This window comes from Mixophyes fleayi, chromosome 9 (genome assembly GCF_038048845.1).
Source record: "Mixophyes fleayi isolate aMixFle1 chromosome 9, aMixFle1.hap1, whole genome shotgun sequence".
NCBI classification, from domain to species: domain Eukaryota; kingdom Metazoa; phylum Chordata; class Amphibia; order Anura; family Limnodynastidae; genus Mixophyes; species Mixophyes fleayi.
The window spans coordinates 105,972,562-105,989,661 of record NC_134410.1 but is presented as its reverse complement, the minus strand read 5'-3'; the positions used below and the strand labels follow the sequence as shown (position 1 = coordinate 105,989,661).

Below are 17,100 nucleotides of genomic sequence, written 5' to 3'. Positions count from 1 at the left end.
GCAAGTGCAAACACAAAAGTGTCTGGCATACGTTTCTCACTAAGGTCATTACAGTCACTGGAGGTCATATGGGAGGAGGGGGGGGGAGGATGTTCGTCTATCTGGGTTTCTTTCTCACCATCCGTGACTGTGATTGATTACTCCTATTGGTGTCACCTTGCCACCAGACATTTGCAGACTGCAAATGCCAACTGTGCAATAGTTGTAGGAGAACTTGCTGCCACCACTAGGCTCCTTATCGGCATCTAGAACCGCTTAATTCTGGATATCTGGTATAGCTTCTGCAGCGACTCTTTGCTGTGGGTTGGCTGGTACCTCCTGACTACTTATTATGGATCAGGATTGCTGGGTAGCGGGCAGAGCGTTGACACAGAGAGGCTAGGTTCAACACAGAACAGCTGGGGAACGGATTAGAGTGTAGGCTCTTATCTGTTGATCACATGATTCAGCAGGCAATATGCATCAGGTAGAATCTTCAAGTAGTGTTTATTGCTGACGGGCCTTGATAAGGACCTTTCCATACTAGTTAGAGGTACTAGTGGTCATACAGAAGTACAGATGGTATACTTCATTACATGGTAAAAAAAGGATCTCTATATACTGTTTCTGACACACGTGGATAGAGGGTAACCTAGACCCCTGATCCTAGCTGGCACCACAAAGTCTGAGATATTACAGTCAATATTTATCATCAAGATGTAATATGTTCTCTAAACTTGGATTTAACGCAATTCAAACTTAACAAAATGAACATCAATCAGTAATTTCCTACATTACTTGCTGTTACTTTATTAATGTAGTTCACCTATCTTTTTAACAGGACAGGATACACAGGATAAAAAGATTACAACCCCCTGCTGTGTATTCAGACTAAAAAAATGTGCTAGTCACTCACACGAAAAGACTTAATTAGCATGGTATTTCCTTTTTTCATAACACATTTCCCCCAACATATGCCTACCGCATCAGAAATCAATACATTTCAAATACAAAAATGAGTAGATTTGCAATGATATACATTGGCGCACTGCATCACTAATTGAAATATATTTATACAATAAGTCGTCTATAAGTGATCCAGCCCCAATGAGCCTTACAGGGCAGAATGTAAGCTATTAGTAACATACACGACAATTACTAACAGTTTTTTCCAGGTCTCTGCACATCCCTGTCTTATAACAATTAAGTCCTTGGTAACATTACTTTCAGATGCTATAATATTTTGTATGCTCATATGGAAGTGCCTAGTGCTTCTGCAATAGCTATAGATAGCGGTACACTGTGGTCACTCTGAATGTTGTATACAGAAACCAAGTAACCAATGACTGAGAGGAACGGACCATGCAGCACAGAATTATCATTCCTGTAATTCAAGATAATACGAACACCTAGAAACTTCCATAAAAAGCGTAAACTGTGCTGCTAAGCCACTAGAAATTAACCCATTATGTTTCTTTTACTGCAAAGTACTGTTTAAATGATTATTCTACCCAAGCAAATGATAAAATGTCACACAAGTGGGCAGTTTCCCACATTCTTTATGTCTGAAAAATCATCTGTGCTGCTGTGAGCATACCGATGATCTGATTGGCTACTGATTGCTGTTTCCCTGCCACCTCAAAACTGGGGACATCCAATGTAGGACAAAAAGAAGAACGATGTAAAAAAAGGTGATTTGACTCTAGTAAAACGCATCATAGATTGGACCTCTTAGGCAGTTTAGGCATTAATTATCTGGGCTGAACCCCCATGCAGCCTATTAATTGCTTGTAAACAATGACATCACTGAGGTACTTACAGACTAATATTCATGAGGTACTGGTTCCTAGTTAGTTGATAGTCTACATGAGTGTTAGTTCAGCCCAAAAAATGGCAGCCTCCACTGTGTGTAGATGACAGGTTCACTTAAAATGACCACAAAACTGCAACATTAAAATGTTCCGATATGAACCATGAAGGTAAAATACATTGCTCACTGATAACCCTAGAATCCACTGTAACTCTGTTGAATAGTAAAGTTACCTGCCCACTCCACTGAAGGCAGAGGAAGCCTCTCCAGCATCTTTAGTACAGTGAACTGAATAGTTGCTGTGTTAAAACACCTGGGGGGCAGATTTACTAATCTGCGGGTTTGAAAAAGTGAAATTATTGCCTATAACAACCAATCAGATTCTAGTTATCATCTATTTAGTATATTCTACAGAATGACAGCTGGAATCTGATTGGTTGCTATAGGCAATATCTCCACTTTTTCAAACCTGCAGTTTAGTAAATCTGGCATAGTGCCCCTTTAAATGCTCATCATTTAATGTGCATTCTTCAGCATATTAATATGCAGTCTTTGCTATACAGTAGATTAATTTAAATGGTGTCTTTACTTGCTCTTCGAAAAAGGAAAAGGGGAGGGAGAAAAAAACAAAAACAAAAAAACAACTTGCACCATCAGACTCTTCCATAATTTTACACCATCTAAACATCCACCTGACTAGGATGTATTTACATCACAGCACCAGCCTAGAGAGCATTAAAAGTGGTAAAAACTGTCATATAACAACTTGTAAAATGCAGCTGTGTGTGTCTGACACAACACGAATGATCATCCATCTCTAAGACAACTGCTTCTTTCTGATCACAGTCCACCATGCTGGAACCGTTCCATGCACTATTTTAGCCATGTTAGAATAGAATGTGTGTTTAGCTGTGAATAGAACAGTTGTCATAGAAACCAATGATTACTAGAATAATTCTATTCTAACATTCCATCATAGCCCATTCTCTGATGTAAATAGACCTATAGAGGCGTTGTGGCTGTGTCCTTGTTCACCTCAGTGGGGACTTGTTCTAAAGAACAAAGCAGGGAAATTGAATCTACCCCTTTGTGTATTGCATGTAAAAATATTTACTACTTTTTTTGAGGGTCTCAAAGGCAGATGAACTAAAAGGTCACTCACCCTAGTGGTCTAGTGGGTTGGCAGGCTCAATCGTTGTTTGAGCTGCCGGAATTCAATTGCTGGGAACGGGAGAAGGCAGTGGTTGGAGCCTCACAGTAGCTCTGTGCAGGGTCCACTGAATTGGCCTGTGGGTCAGGGGAACACATGACCATGGGGATGCAAGTCTTAGAAGTCCTGGTATATACACTATATCAACGTCCCTCCCTACCGTCCGGATTTAAAAAATTAAACAAGGTACGGCTTGTGTCCCTACAATTTACTGGACATTACAGAAGTGCCAATATGAAGTGAAATCTGGCATCTTTCAGTACCAGAGGATTAGGAAATGTTCTTTCTATAGCTGAGCCAGGCCAATTTATACAATATTGATTAAACATTAGTATAAGCATCACCCCTGTTGGCACACTAAAAAAAAAAAAGATATTATTTTATTATATTATTCAGAAGTACAGATTTCCATTTTTATTTCAGTTGAGCTAATTGCCAGTGTTGTCTAAGAAATACAATCTCACTTAGTTTTATTTAGTTATAAAGCAGCACATTTTACAACTCTTTAACAAGCTGCTGACATTTTTCCAGGACATATTCCTATAACTGAGGGGGTACGATCTGGGCCGCCCCCCTAGCAGCACACAACATACATCTGCCTGGTGACCGAGAGTCTGGCAGAGGATCCTGTCTGGCTGCTCTGATTCAGTTTTAAACAGTCGGAGCGGCTGAGTAACATCCTCATCAACCTGATTGAAGGATGGGCAGGGCTAGGGCAATGTAAAATCCCCCCCACCCCCAATAAAAAAAAGTATTGGTCCATGCCTCTGTAGGAGGTAATACTGTATTCTTTGGCAGAGCTGCAGCGGAATGTCAGGTTAACACTGATTAATAGATTTTACCTTCATGATTCAAATTTATAAATTTGAATTTTAGGGTTTCATTGTCCTTTAAACAGTTTGTCCACTTATAGCAAAACCCCCTTTTTGTTTCCTGCCTTCCGCATATGTATATAAGCATACAACGATAACAACACCACATACATAAACTATTTGTAAGACCAGTATCAGCAAGCAACATTAAATAAAGAAAAATCACAGAACATTTGCTCGTTTTTACTACAAACATAAACCAAGCAGACAGAATACTGTACAAAACACATACTCTTTTTACAGTAATATTTTGGTAAATTATCTCTAAACATTTTTAGGTGTAACCTCATTTTAATCAAAAGACTTTTTGATTGTTACCTGTGTTTGACCGCCTTCTTATACCAAAATCCCAGCTAGACGTAATATCCACTGACTGAGAGTATATGTAGCCTTGAGTCTCTCCATTCCCTTGTGGCTGCGTGATGTTCTCTCCGGAGATCGACGATGGGTAAAGTTTCTCTAGGTCCACATCATGGTCAATGAGAACCATCTCACACATGCCGGTGTCATCACTGGTCACATGGGATTGGCGGATATGGGCCAAAATAATCAAGGGATTGTCCAGAAAAGCCATATCCTTCTCCCGTGGTACACGGGTTTCTCACCACAGTATCCAGTAATCCATAACAAAAGATTCCTAGAAAGCAAACAGAGCCTGAGGTCAAGGCTGGTTTCATCTAACAGCATATAGCAGTGTTATAGTTGTGGTGAACTGAATTCTAGTGGCAGTCTCAGTTTTTAAATAGGTTTTCATGACAATGTACTTTTGTATCATATCAACAGTACCACACTTCCAGTCTAATGCTGTATAACAATGTTTACTGAAGATGAGTATTGATAATGCAGCAGAACTGTATTGTAATAATGCTCACGAGACAAGGTCAGGAGATGAGGGGTGCTGTGTTCTACACCTGTCTACCATGCACGATGTGTGAGGTACAGCGACACCTACAAAGCAACAACATATGCACGTATATTTCTCCTATTTATAGTAATCAAGGTCTTCAGCTTAGAAAATTATAGGAATATTTTTGGATAACAAAAATAATTGCACATGCACATAGATATAATAGTTGTTTTGACCACATTTATAACAAAACATCACTTTAGGAATCAACTACTTTCTGGTGGAAATTGTATTACAGTTGCTTGTAACCTAGGTGACCTGTACAAATATTACCTGATCAGCATCAATTCAGTTTGAAAAGACAGTAATCGGAGTTCAATCAAAACTGAGCGAGAATAATGCGTACTTGTCTTCTCTCCCGTAATTTTGAAAAGTTCCCGAATTTCGGGGAGTCATCCCGGACCCCCAGAAGAGTAGACATCCTCCCGAAACATAATGGAGGCGGGATTACTTTTGTCATCAAGCCCCACCCCTGCTATGAAATGCTGTGAATTTAGGAATTTTATAGCAGGGGGAGGGGCCATGGACCACGCCCCCTTGTGCGCTCGTCACATGACCTCCCCTCCGGGATCTCTTGGAGGGTAGGTTTTAAAGTATGGTTTAATGTCTTAAAAATGGCTTCCTACATGCTGCAATTATGTGAGATAATTGTTTGACTGCGCAGTATTTGCATGTTTTACAATATTAGGAAACTAACATTATGTCATTTTCACCTATGCACTAGGCTAGGGCAACGGATTAAAACTGCTGACATAGTCTTGCCCTTAGTTGTTTTTTTTGCATTTGTTTAAACAATGCAGCTATCTAGAAAATATTTAATCCTGTTTTGCAAAGAAGCGGAGGTGTTTCAACTTTTTAGTAAAAGAAAAAAGAACACAATTTCAAAAGCATTTTATAATAAAGAAGTGATGTTAATATACGAACTCCTGCAAATAATATCTGTATAAATAGTGAGTTCTGATGTCACTGCTTAGAAATCAGTAAATTCTGATTTATATGGACACAGAATGGTTCAGTTAATTTTAAATATCCATATAATTTACAGTAGGGCGTACATTATCCCATATATAATGAAATGGGAAATATGGTCTAAAAAAATAGATTTTTTAAAGGAGAGCTCTACTGAAACATTATTTTTCTAATGGTAGAACGGCACTACATTATACAAGGAGAAAAGCCACAATGTGCATACTACAAGGGCAACGTGTAACTGCATTATATTCCGAACTAGGTGGCCCCTGCATAGACAGCAGTATAATATTTTATATTATTTAACTCTGCTTTAGAGTACTTTAAGCTGAGGCTGTCCAACGATCGCCCCTCCGGCTGGATCCCACCCTCCAAAGCTTTTGATGTGGACCCAAGCTTTATAAAAAGCTCCAGAGACTCTGTTAGACCACATTATTTGTGAACAGTAATTTACCCATGAACATACACTTATAACAGAAATGCAGCCACCTGCATCCAAATACATGGACAGCACTGCCTGATACTATAACTGTGCACTAAGTATGTATTTTATTGGATACTGTGCAATACTCTATGCTACCTTTATTGAGAGAGTGTTATGACCGCTTAAAATAGATAAGAAATTAAAGAAGTGGGCAGGGAGAAAACAACTTGTATCCAAAAAGTTCACCAGATGGCCAACAGCAGCACAGTATTTCAGGAGATTGTATTTCTTGATCTTGTGGGAGGGAGGGACCGGTCTACTTGTGTGATTATGTTGGTGAGGACAGAGCTGCATGTGACAGGGGCAGTGTTACCATGGGAATAGGGCAATGAAAATAAGCAGTAAGCCGCAGACTGAGATTTATAAAGTAGATGGAACAGGGACCCCACAGCAGAGCAGCGATGTGAGGCTCCCATCAAACTGGTGCAGGAAAGCTGTGATGGTAACCACACATCTGTATAAAACAGCTCGCTATTGACAAATTCACTACTTTGCAGGTAATATTCCATTTTACCATGGACTGGCAAGAAGCATGACACAAAAAACAGAACTGGTAGGGTTTACAGAGCAACCTGCACAAAAGTCGTTTTTAGATGGAAAAGCTGATTCACCCAACCCAAGCAGAAACGGTTTCAGCCAGGGATAAATGAATCCATTATTTTGTTCTTTACACTCATACATTCATGAAATAATTTTTTTTATTTTAAAATATAGGGCACTGCCTTTTAAATCATTGTTATAAAATACACAGTAACATAGTAATATAGTTGATGAGGTTTAAAAAAGACACCAGTCCATCAAGTTCAACCTATTTTGGATCTCCTGCGATCCATCACTTATATTTGAAATTGATCCAGATTAAGCAACCACCAATCTGTTTCAATCGGGAAAAATCCCCCCAGACCCAATATTGCAGTCCTATTTTTTCCCTATACCCACTACTATCCATCTATTTAATTAACGGGCGTATCCCTGGATACAGTTTGCCGCTAAAAATTTGTCTAACCCTTTTTTAAACATATCTATTGAATCTGCCAACACAACCTTCCCTGGCAGTGAATTCCATATCTTGACTGCCCTTACTGTAAAGAACCCCTTCCTTTGCTGGTTGTGAAACTTCCTCTCCTCTAACCTTAGGGGGTGACCGCGTGTCCAGTGTATAGTCCTTGGGGCCAGAAGTTTCCATGAAAGTTCTCTGTATTGACCCTTAATGTATTTGTACACAGTAATCATATCCCCTCTTAGACACCTCTTTTCTAAAGTAAACATGGCTAAACTGGTTAACCTTTCCTCGTAACTTAATGACTTCATACCCTTTATCAATTTTGTCGCCTTTCTCTGAACCTTTGCCTTTCTAAAGTTTAAAGTCCTAGTTGATCCCATATACCGTTGCTTCTGGAAACTAAATTTCAGATGAGACCATATTATAGGCAAACCGAGGGGGGGGGGGGGGTGTTTCCTAGTGCCTGGAAACCCCCCTCCAAGCCTGGGGCAGTTTAATTGAGGTGGCTGGACCCTGCTCCCGCTTCACACGGCTGTGCTTGAAAAGGGAGAGCTGCGTGCACCTAACAGTAGTGCACACAGCATTCCCCATGTATGTTATAGGGATAGGAAGAGTTGGAGAGCAGCCAAGCACTGTCTACAATTATAGCCACGCCCCCATGCATGCTGGTCACGCCTACTGGCGGAGTGGTGTGGAAACCCCCCTCTACAAATCCTGCGTTTGCCCCTGCATATTATGATCATTGTTTCCCAAGTGTTCCCTTACTTGAATATTTGATATTACGTCTACATTATTTGTTATTACTAGGTCCAGTATAGTTCTCTACTAATTGGGACATGTAATGGTATTTTAGCGTGCTCAGAAACCTATTTCCCCTAGCTGTGCCGCAGGTCTCGATACTCCAATCAATGCCTGGATAATTAAAATCCTTCCTCAATCATACTAAAATCTGGCGGTTTATAGCATATCCCTATCAGCAACTTCCCTGAACTTTTTCCTCCACTGGATATTTCCATCCACAATGCCTCTATATTATCACCAATATTCTCGTAAATAACTTCCTGAATACTTGGTTTTAATTCTGGCTTAATATAAAGACATACTCCTCCTCCCCTTTTATTTACCCTATCCCTCCTGAAGAGAGAATAGCCTTCCAAGTTGACTGCCCAGTCATGTGTATCATCCCACCAGCTCTCCTATCATCATACTGCTCATTCATTGCTACAAGTTCTAACTCCCCCATTTTACCAGTCAGGCTACTTGCATTTGCAAGCATACACGCAAGTCTATTGCCTCCCTTAGGTATTTCTTTTTGCTTTAAAAGGGCCTTTCCTTATCAGCTATGCTTCCCTTTCCCCCTTCTCAACCCCCTTGACTCTTATTAAACTCCTCCTTACTACACTCAATGTCTATCCCATAAATAATTGCTCCAAGTGTGCATACATATGACAAGATATGCATTGACTGAGATCCTCAAGCCTGCTACTACTCATCTTATTATGACTAACTTAACTTCTTATAACCTACAATGAACTCAAAAGTACTAACTTTTGCTAGCCACTTACCAGATTAAACTCCCTCCTGGATTCAAATCCTTACTGGATCTTACTCCACACTTTAAAACAAAAAGCCCTTGAACTCAAAATGCAGTGGAAATCACAAGCTCAATGATATCGCCTGCCACCACCTGTATCAACTAATGCAAATTAACCGCACCCACGAGCTCCAACAGAAATGTCAAGTAGATATTGGTTTCCTCTGTTCTACTGATCTGGAATCAGTGTGTGCTTTGGAATCACCGTGTTCCAACAAGTCCTACTTTCTGGTGTATCTTGTTCCATTTACTCATGTAGCTGCGGACTCAGGTTACCATGGCTTAACAAAAGTGCATTCACTGGTGATTATACCAAGTACCTATTTTTTTTTTTGTCCGTTAAGACTGCCATGGTCTCACACTTCTTTCCTATATAGTAGTGTTGCTAATATACTAGTCTACGCAATACTAGATTTTAGGCTTTGGGTATCGTTTTTAAAGACGATGTTTAATCATACATTTAAAATATATAATTATGATGGTAGTTTCCCTTTAATTCTGTACTGAATTTATATACCAAACACATTTGTAAGACAAAAAAATAGGAATTTATCCCAATTTGTAATAATAATAAAAAAAGGATTAAAAACTCCATCTCTCTACACATATTGTAATACTAAGCCTAGTTAATATAAACACCACATCATTAATTCATGATCCAGTCCACGTTGTGTCTTCTTTCCCATGGCCCAAGTTAGTACGTACGTATGATAGACACACAAATCCTAAATTAAAGTAGACAAACGCGCCCAGCTTGCATGCCGCCTTCTATCAATACGGCAAAATGCTAATTTCCTAATTAACAACCTAATTAGGTAATTATGGCATTGCAGAAGGATGCTGCAATGAAATATGACAACATGGTCACCTCTTTATATGGCACCTGTGGGGCCTTTTCAGCTGTTACCCGCAAAGCCTGCGGTATCAATCGGAGAGCAGATGTCAAAAAGACCTTGGCATTTCTCAGCCTGGTAGATGACGGAGTGCTAGAGACAGGAATTGTTTAACTCCTTCTGTGCAAGACGAAGGTAACAGCACAATGCACATTCCTTAAGCACTCACCAAACCGAATAGATATTACATTGAGAATAGATGCACTGCTTTAAGTGGTAGATTATTTAATCAAGGTATACTAACCATATATATTTGCTCCTGTCACTTGTGTCAAAAAGAGGGATTAAAATTTGCATGTAAAATAGAAATTTTTATTTATTACATAGCTAGGTTGGGTACAACAACCCTCATCTTTAAAATGTTAGATGAACACTGACCCATACATTCGCACCCACAACACTGTTTGCACTTTTGTGTACAATTTTCAGAAGTACTAATTTTTCAGAAGTTCATTTTTCTAAATGTTTCATGCTTTTTTTGTGTGATTAACTGCATATACCTATCAGGCAGTTGTTTTAAAGTCTAAGTTAATATAGAAAACTCATAAAAATACACAGAAATGGGGTATTAAAGTGTTTCTTAGAACTTAAGACGCATAAGTGTAGCCATCGTTGACTTTTAAAAAGTTTAGGTGAATAGGTTCCAAAATGATGTTAAAGAAAAGAAACGGGTTACTTACTCCAGGGGGTAAATGTATCAAGCTGAGATTTTTCCGGTGGGTTTGAAAAGTGGAGATGTTGTCTATAGCAACCAATCAGATTCTAGCTGTCATTTTGTAGAATGTACTAATATAATCGGATTGCTTTTACAAATCCGCCAGAAAACTCTCAGCTTGATACATTTACCCCAAGATTTAGATGTTAACAGTGTAAGGCTAGGTACACACTACAGGTTTTTCATCCGATTATTGTGCCAATCACACGATAAACGACTGTTAGGTCCGATATCACATTAGTGTGTATGCTCCTCCAATCATGTTTTATTGTATCGTTTCATTTGATTTTATAACTGGACTAAAAATCTCTATAAACAATGGAACGATGTTGGGCAAATTCTGCAGTGTGTCTGCACTCACATCCAGCAGTGTAGGCAGATCTCCATAGAGTTTACAGAGTCATGATCTTTTCAGCTGATGGTTATGACAGATGAAGAGCACAGATCTGAGGGCAAATCGTGTAAAATCTTGTACGTGTGTACACATGAATCCGCATGCTGATTGGGACTTTCAGTCGTTTTTAAAATAAGATATCGCATTGGGAGAAATTTTCTGTAGTCTGTACTTAGCTTTATTTTCCACTAAAATGTCACTGTTTCCTACAGTAAAATTAAGCCAAAATTAAATATATTGCATCTGTCAGAGAGAGAATCTTTGGCCACACACACAATATAAATGTCATGGGATGTTACCTGTCCCTATCCACAGCATGTATATAAACACCCCAAAAGGTTTTACTTAAAACTTAAAAAAAAAAATGAACCTGCTTCTGGCTGCTGAAAAAGTGGTTCCTGGCAATTAGATCAGTGCAGTATAGGGCTTAGCACAGAATACTACAGCTGCATTAATGCATCCACTGGGACAGTGTTATTATCATCACATGGTTCCCTTGTATGAGGTACAGGTTCTGGGACTAATACCTCCCACATCAGCCCTCCTTACACGTGTCAGCAGGACCTTATATGTTAACGAAACCCTTCACAATCAGAGATAAACTAATAAAGAGAAAATGTGTGATATTTTCATATAGACCTGACAGGAGCATCACATAACTATTCTTTTCTGCTACATACCTGTCAAAATTGACAATAGGAGAAATTAGCACCCATAATTTGCCCAAATCACACTCATTTCAGGCAAAACCAAGTTCCCTTTCAGACATGGCACATACCTTTCACTCCCCAAAAATCAGGACATGGGACTATTGGCACGTACGCTGTTGAGATAAACCCTGCTCCTATCTAATGCAGTCTGTGATCTTTCCATTCCTGCTATTCCCATCCTCACATACTGACACCGGCCCTGTCACATGCGGTCCTGCCCTCACAAAGGTGTCATATACACTGCAGTTAATTATATGCATTATTTTTAACATTAATACAACAAGGGCTGATGTCGGCATACCTATTTGTAGTGAAGCCCGTCTCCCGCACCGTGGCGCCTATTCCGATCTGTGCTCAGAGGTTAAAGGGCACATTTATCAACCACTGCGAATGACGGGAGGGATCATGTGATCCCTCCACACATGTGCTGTCCAGCTCTGCTCTTCGGAGCTGACAGCACTGAAACTTTTCAATTATGATAATGTACGCCAGCTTCAAATAGCGATAGTAATAGCTAGTAAATAGCGATACTGAGCAGTGCCCATACACTGTTATGGGGACTGCTCGTTAAAACGAAGAGATATGCAAAGCAGCAGATATGCAGTGATAGTAAAAAAGAATTTTGAGGTTAATCCCCGAAAACTGACATTTTTGGGGATTAACACACTTTCTTACTTTATAAATAGGCGTCAAAGGGAGAAGGTGACAGTGGCGAAAAAGCCCAATTATTTTTCTGGTGCTGGCAGGGCACCCTGGTAAGCACGGTTCCCTCCAGCCGCACTTGTAAGACTTACCACCTTCCGCCCAGCCCCAAGTCCAACACCTGAAAAAGGGTCATTGGTCACTCAATACCCACTTGTGATTTTACTAGTGGTCCGGAGCATTGCCTTTCTGCAGCATTTTCCTGAATGCATTGTCTTCCATTCAATTTCACAGTCCCTCCATATGAAACCACTAGTATAAATGTTAAAGCGACTGAGTTTGACATGTGTTTTTATTGTGTAATGCAGCGCAAAGAAAAAGGCCAGTGCGTAAAAGGCCTAACACTAAATAGACAGGTCCTACCCTCCTGCAAGATCACACTCCTCTCCTGAAAGTGAGCTATTGTAAGCTTTCCCATGATCTGATAGACTACAGATTTCTCTATCCCTGGCCACTTCATGTGTTTAACAATGGTGGCACATCCACTTCAGTTATAGCACTATCCAAAAGGACGCTCATAACCTTCAACTCAGAAGTCAGTAATAGATTTGCAAATTATAAGTGTGTAAAGTATGATGTTATACTATGAATAGGCATTAGGAACACTAGTGTATTATATGAAGCAATATACTCCTCCCCCAAATATATGAAAGTACTCAGCATCTATTCAGACACCTTCTCTTACTAACAATAGAGCTAATGTGATATTAGAACAGATTATTTATTAGCATACTCTATTACTGCAAGTTACATTAACCAGTCTATTTCATTACTGACATATATAAACCTAGCGGATTAAAAATACACACACACACATATATATATATATATATATATATATATATATATATATATATATATAGATAGATAGATAGATAGATAGATAGATATATACTGTATATTCAGGTGTTGTTGTCCTATGGCTAAATTCTGTTTGCGGGGCGTTCATTTTTGGCTGTGCTTTTTATTTCTTTGAATATATTTGGTTTGTCCTGCCTCCAATTGGTTGCAAGTTGCAGGGCAGCCACAGAGATGCAGGAAGTGTGTTTTATATGTGTCTAAAAGGTGGGATTTGAGCGTCCAATGTATTAGGTGTATTTCAGGTGAGGTGACAGTATCAACTTAGTGGTAATATTGCACTGTTTGCTGCATTTTGTGTTTTGTTTCATGACCAATATGCATGGAATACACACAGGTGTACTCATCCGATGTGTTCACATTTGATTAGGCATGATCTTCTTGACATACACTATCATGAACTATGTTCCATTATCATCTCAATTATATAAAGTTTTTTCTATGTTGAGCGCTGGTCTCCAGGGTTTACTTGGAAAAGAATATATATATATATATATATATATTATTATTAATATTTATTTATAAGGCGCCACAAGGCATCCGCAGCGCCGTACAGAGACAAACAAAATTACAATACAATGGGAGACAGCACAGTACAGTAAACACAGCAACTCAGTAAGCTCAATGCACAGCTAGAGAGGGCGGGAAAGGGGGAGGGAGGATCCGCAAACGACGGGGCCCAAGAAGGAGGGCGCGGAAGACAGGGAGACCCCCAGGGGGGAGGAGGGAGCGAGAGTGGACGTGGGGTGGAGGACCCTCGAGGAGGAGGGCTAAGTAGCTGGAGAGCAGAGTTAGAAGTGGTGGAAACAGGAGGAGAGATGGCCCTGCTCAGAGGAGCGTACAATCTAAGGGGAGGGGTGGACAGACAGAGAGACGCAGGGGAGAGAGGGAGAGTAGAGGGACAGAGGCAGAAAATAAGGTAGGAAGTTAAGTGGGAGACAGAAAGGCTTTAAGAAAAAGGTGGGTTTTTAGAGCCCGTTTGAAACTGGACAGATTAGGGGAAGTTCTGATGGAGGGAGGGAGCTTGTTCCAGTGGAGGGGGGCAGCGCGGGCAAAGTCTTGGATACGCGCGTGGGAGGAGGTTATAAGGGGGGAAGAGAGGCGACGGTCAGAGGCAGAACGGAGAGGGCGGGATGGAGCATGAATAGAGAGGAGGGTGGAGATGTAGGGCGCAGTGGAGTTGGCGAGGGCCTTGTAGGTGAGTGTGAGGAGCTTAAAGAGGATTCTGAAGGGGAATGGGAGCCAGTGAAGGGCTAGGTAGAGGGGGGAGACAAAAGAGGAGCGGCGAGAGAGGAAAATAAGCCTAGCTGCAGCGTTAAGGACGGATCGAAGGGGATCGAGATGAGAGTGGGGGAGGCCAGTGAGGAGGAGGTTGCAGTAGTCCAGACGGGAGATGATCAGAGAGTGGATAAGGCATTTGGTGGCATCTTGGGAGAGGAAGGGCCGGATGCGAGCGATGTTGCGGAGCTGGAAGCGGCAGGATTTAGCAAGAGAGAGAATGTGGGGGCCAAAGGAGAGAGAGGAGTCGAGGATGACACCAAGGCAGCGAAGTTGGGGGACAGGGGAGATAGAGGTGTTGTCGACAGTGATGGAGAGGTCAGAAGTGGATGGGGTATGAGAGGGAGGAAAAACTATGAGCTCAGTTTTGGCAAGGTTAAGTTTGAGGAATCGGGAGGACATCCAGGAGGAGATGGCAGAGAGGCAGGCGGACACCCTAGAGAGGAGGGAGGGAGAGAGATCAGGAGAGGAGAGGTATAGTTGAGTGTCGTCAGCGTAAAGGTGGTAGCTGAAGCCGAAGGAGCTGATGAGTTCACCCAGGGAGGAGGTGTATAGAGAGAAGAGTAAGGGTCCCAGAACAGAGCCCTGAGGGACCCCGACTGGAAGGGTGGATGGGGGGGGGAGAGAGACCCAGAGGTGGTGACAGAGAAGGAACGGTGAGTAAGGTAAGAGGTGAACCAGGACAGGACTGGGCCGGAGAGGCCGAAAGACTGGAGGGTGTGAAGGAGGAGGGGGTATATATATACACACACACACAAGTTAACCCGTGCATGATACTCATGCATTCTAGTCAAATCAAGCTACTTAAGGTCTTAAAAAGGTTCTTGTCATGCATTTGGACCTAGCCCAGGCCTCCTCAGGGGAAGAGCGTTAGTTCCCGACGCAAGCAGCCTTTTTAATGTGTGTTCATGAGGTAAAATTACCTCACGAAAATGAGTATGACCCCTCAACTCGTACATTTAGCCTTTACTACCCCTCCCATGGGGGGAAGGGGGGATGATGGAAGTTAACTGACTTGACTATTCTAATTTTTTTGTCAAATAATGTCAGTATACTAAATTTCAGGTCAATTGGATGAGCCCTTTCTGAGAAACTAGTTTTTTCCACACACACACACACACACACACACACACCTCTACACATGTGTGTTCATGAGGTAAAATTACCTCACGAAAATGAGTTTGAGCCCTACCAAATTTCAGCCCTTTTTGAAATTTTTTTCCCACACACACTAAGAATTTAGTAGGTCAGTGTATAACTGCCCAGCAGGTGGCGCTGCAACTTGTTTTTTTTTTTTTCACACACACACAGACAGACAGACGCCACTAAGCATTTATATATTAGATATATATATATATATACACACACACACACACACACACATACATACATACACACACCCATACAGTCAAGTCCATAAATATTGGGACATCGACACAATTCTCATATTTTGGGCTCCATACACCACCACAATGGACTTGAAATGAAACTAACAAGACGTGCTTTAACTGCAGACTTTCAGCTTTAATTTGAGGGTATATTTACATCCAAATCAGGTAAACGGTGTAGGAATTACAACGGTTTCTATATGTGCCTCCCACTTTTTAAGGGACCAAAAGGAATGTGACAATCGCCTCAAAAGCTATTTCATGGGCATGTGTGGGCTATTCCCTCGTTATTTCATCATCAATTAAGCAGGTAAAAGGTCTGGAGTTGATTCTAGGTGTGACATTTGCATTTGGAATCTGTTGCTGTGGACTCTCAATATGACATCCAAAGAGCTGTCACTATCAGTGAAGCAAGCCATCATTAGGCTGAAAAATCTAAACAACCCCCATCAGAGAGATAGCAAAAACATGAGGTGTGGACAAATCAACTGTTTGGAACATTCTTAAAAAGAAAGAACGCACCGGAGAGCTCAGCAACACCAAAAGACCCGGAAGACCATGGAAAACAATTGTGGTGGATGACAGAAGATTTTTTTTCCTGGTGAAGAAAAACCCCTTCACAACAGTTGGCCAAATCAAGAACACTCTCCAGGAGGTAGGTGTATATGTGTCAAAGTCCACAATCAAGAGAAGACTTTACAAGAGTGAATATAGAGGGTTCACCACAAGCTGTAAACCATTTGTGAGTCACAAAAACAGGAAGACCAGATTACAGTTTGCCAAACAACAACTAAAAAAGCCATTACAGTTCTGTAACAACATCCTATGGACAGATGAGACAAAGATCAACTTGTACCAGAGTGATGGGAAGAGAAGAGTATGGAGAAGGAAAGGAACTGCTCATGATCCAATACATACCACCTCATCAGTGAAGCATGGTGGTGGTAGCGTCATGGAGTTGGCATGTATGGCTGCCAATGGAACTGGTTCCCTTGTATTTATTGATGATGTGACTGCTGACAGCAGCAGGATGAATTCTGAAGTGTTTCGGGCAATATTATCTGCTCATATTCAGTCAAATGCTTCAGAACTCATTGGACGGCGCTTCACAGTGCAGATGGACAATGACCCGAAGCATACTGCAAAAGCAACCAAAGAGTTTTTTAAGGCTAACAAGTGGAATATTATGCAATGGCCAAGACAATCACCTGACCTGAATCCGATTGAGCTGCATTTCACTTGATGAAGACAAAACTGATGGGAAAATGCCCCAAGAACAAGCAGGAACTGAAGATGTTTGCAGTAGAGGCCTGGCAGAGCATCACCAGGGATGA

General features: G+C 41.0%; 1 protein-coding gene across 3 annotated transcripts in view; it reads right to left on the bottom strand.

Moving 5' to 3' along the window:
- The window catches only part of MAPKAP1 (MAPK associated protein 1), a 122,759-nt gene that overhangs the window by 92,398 nt on the left and 13,261 nt on the right, over positions 1 to 17,100 (bottom strand). For all 3 annotated transcript variants that reach the window (XM_075184815.1, XM_075184814.1, XM_075184813.1), the window contains one exon: positions 4,190 to 4,508. In XM_075184815.1, coding sequence (XP_075040916.1) covers positions 4,190 to 4,445 — 256 coding nt within the window. In that variant the 5' untranslated portion in view covers positions 4,446 to 4,508. The remainder of the gene's footprint in view (positions 1 to 4,189; positions 4,509 to 17,100) is intronic.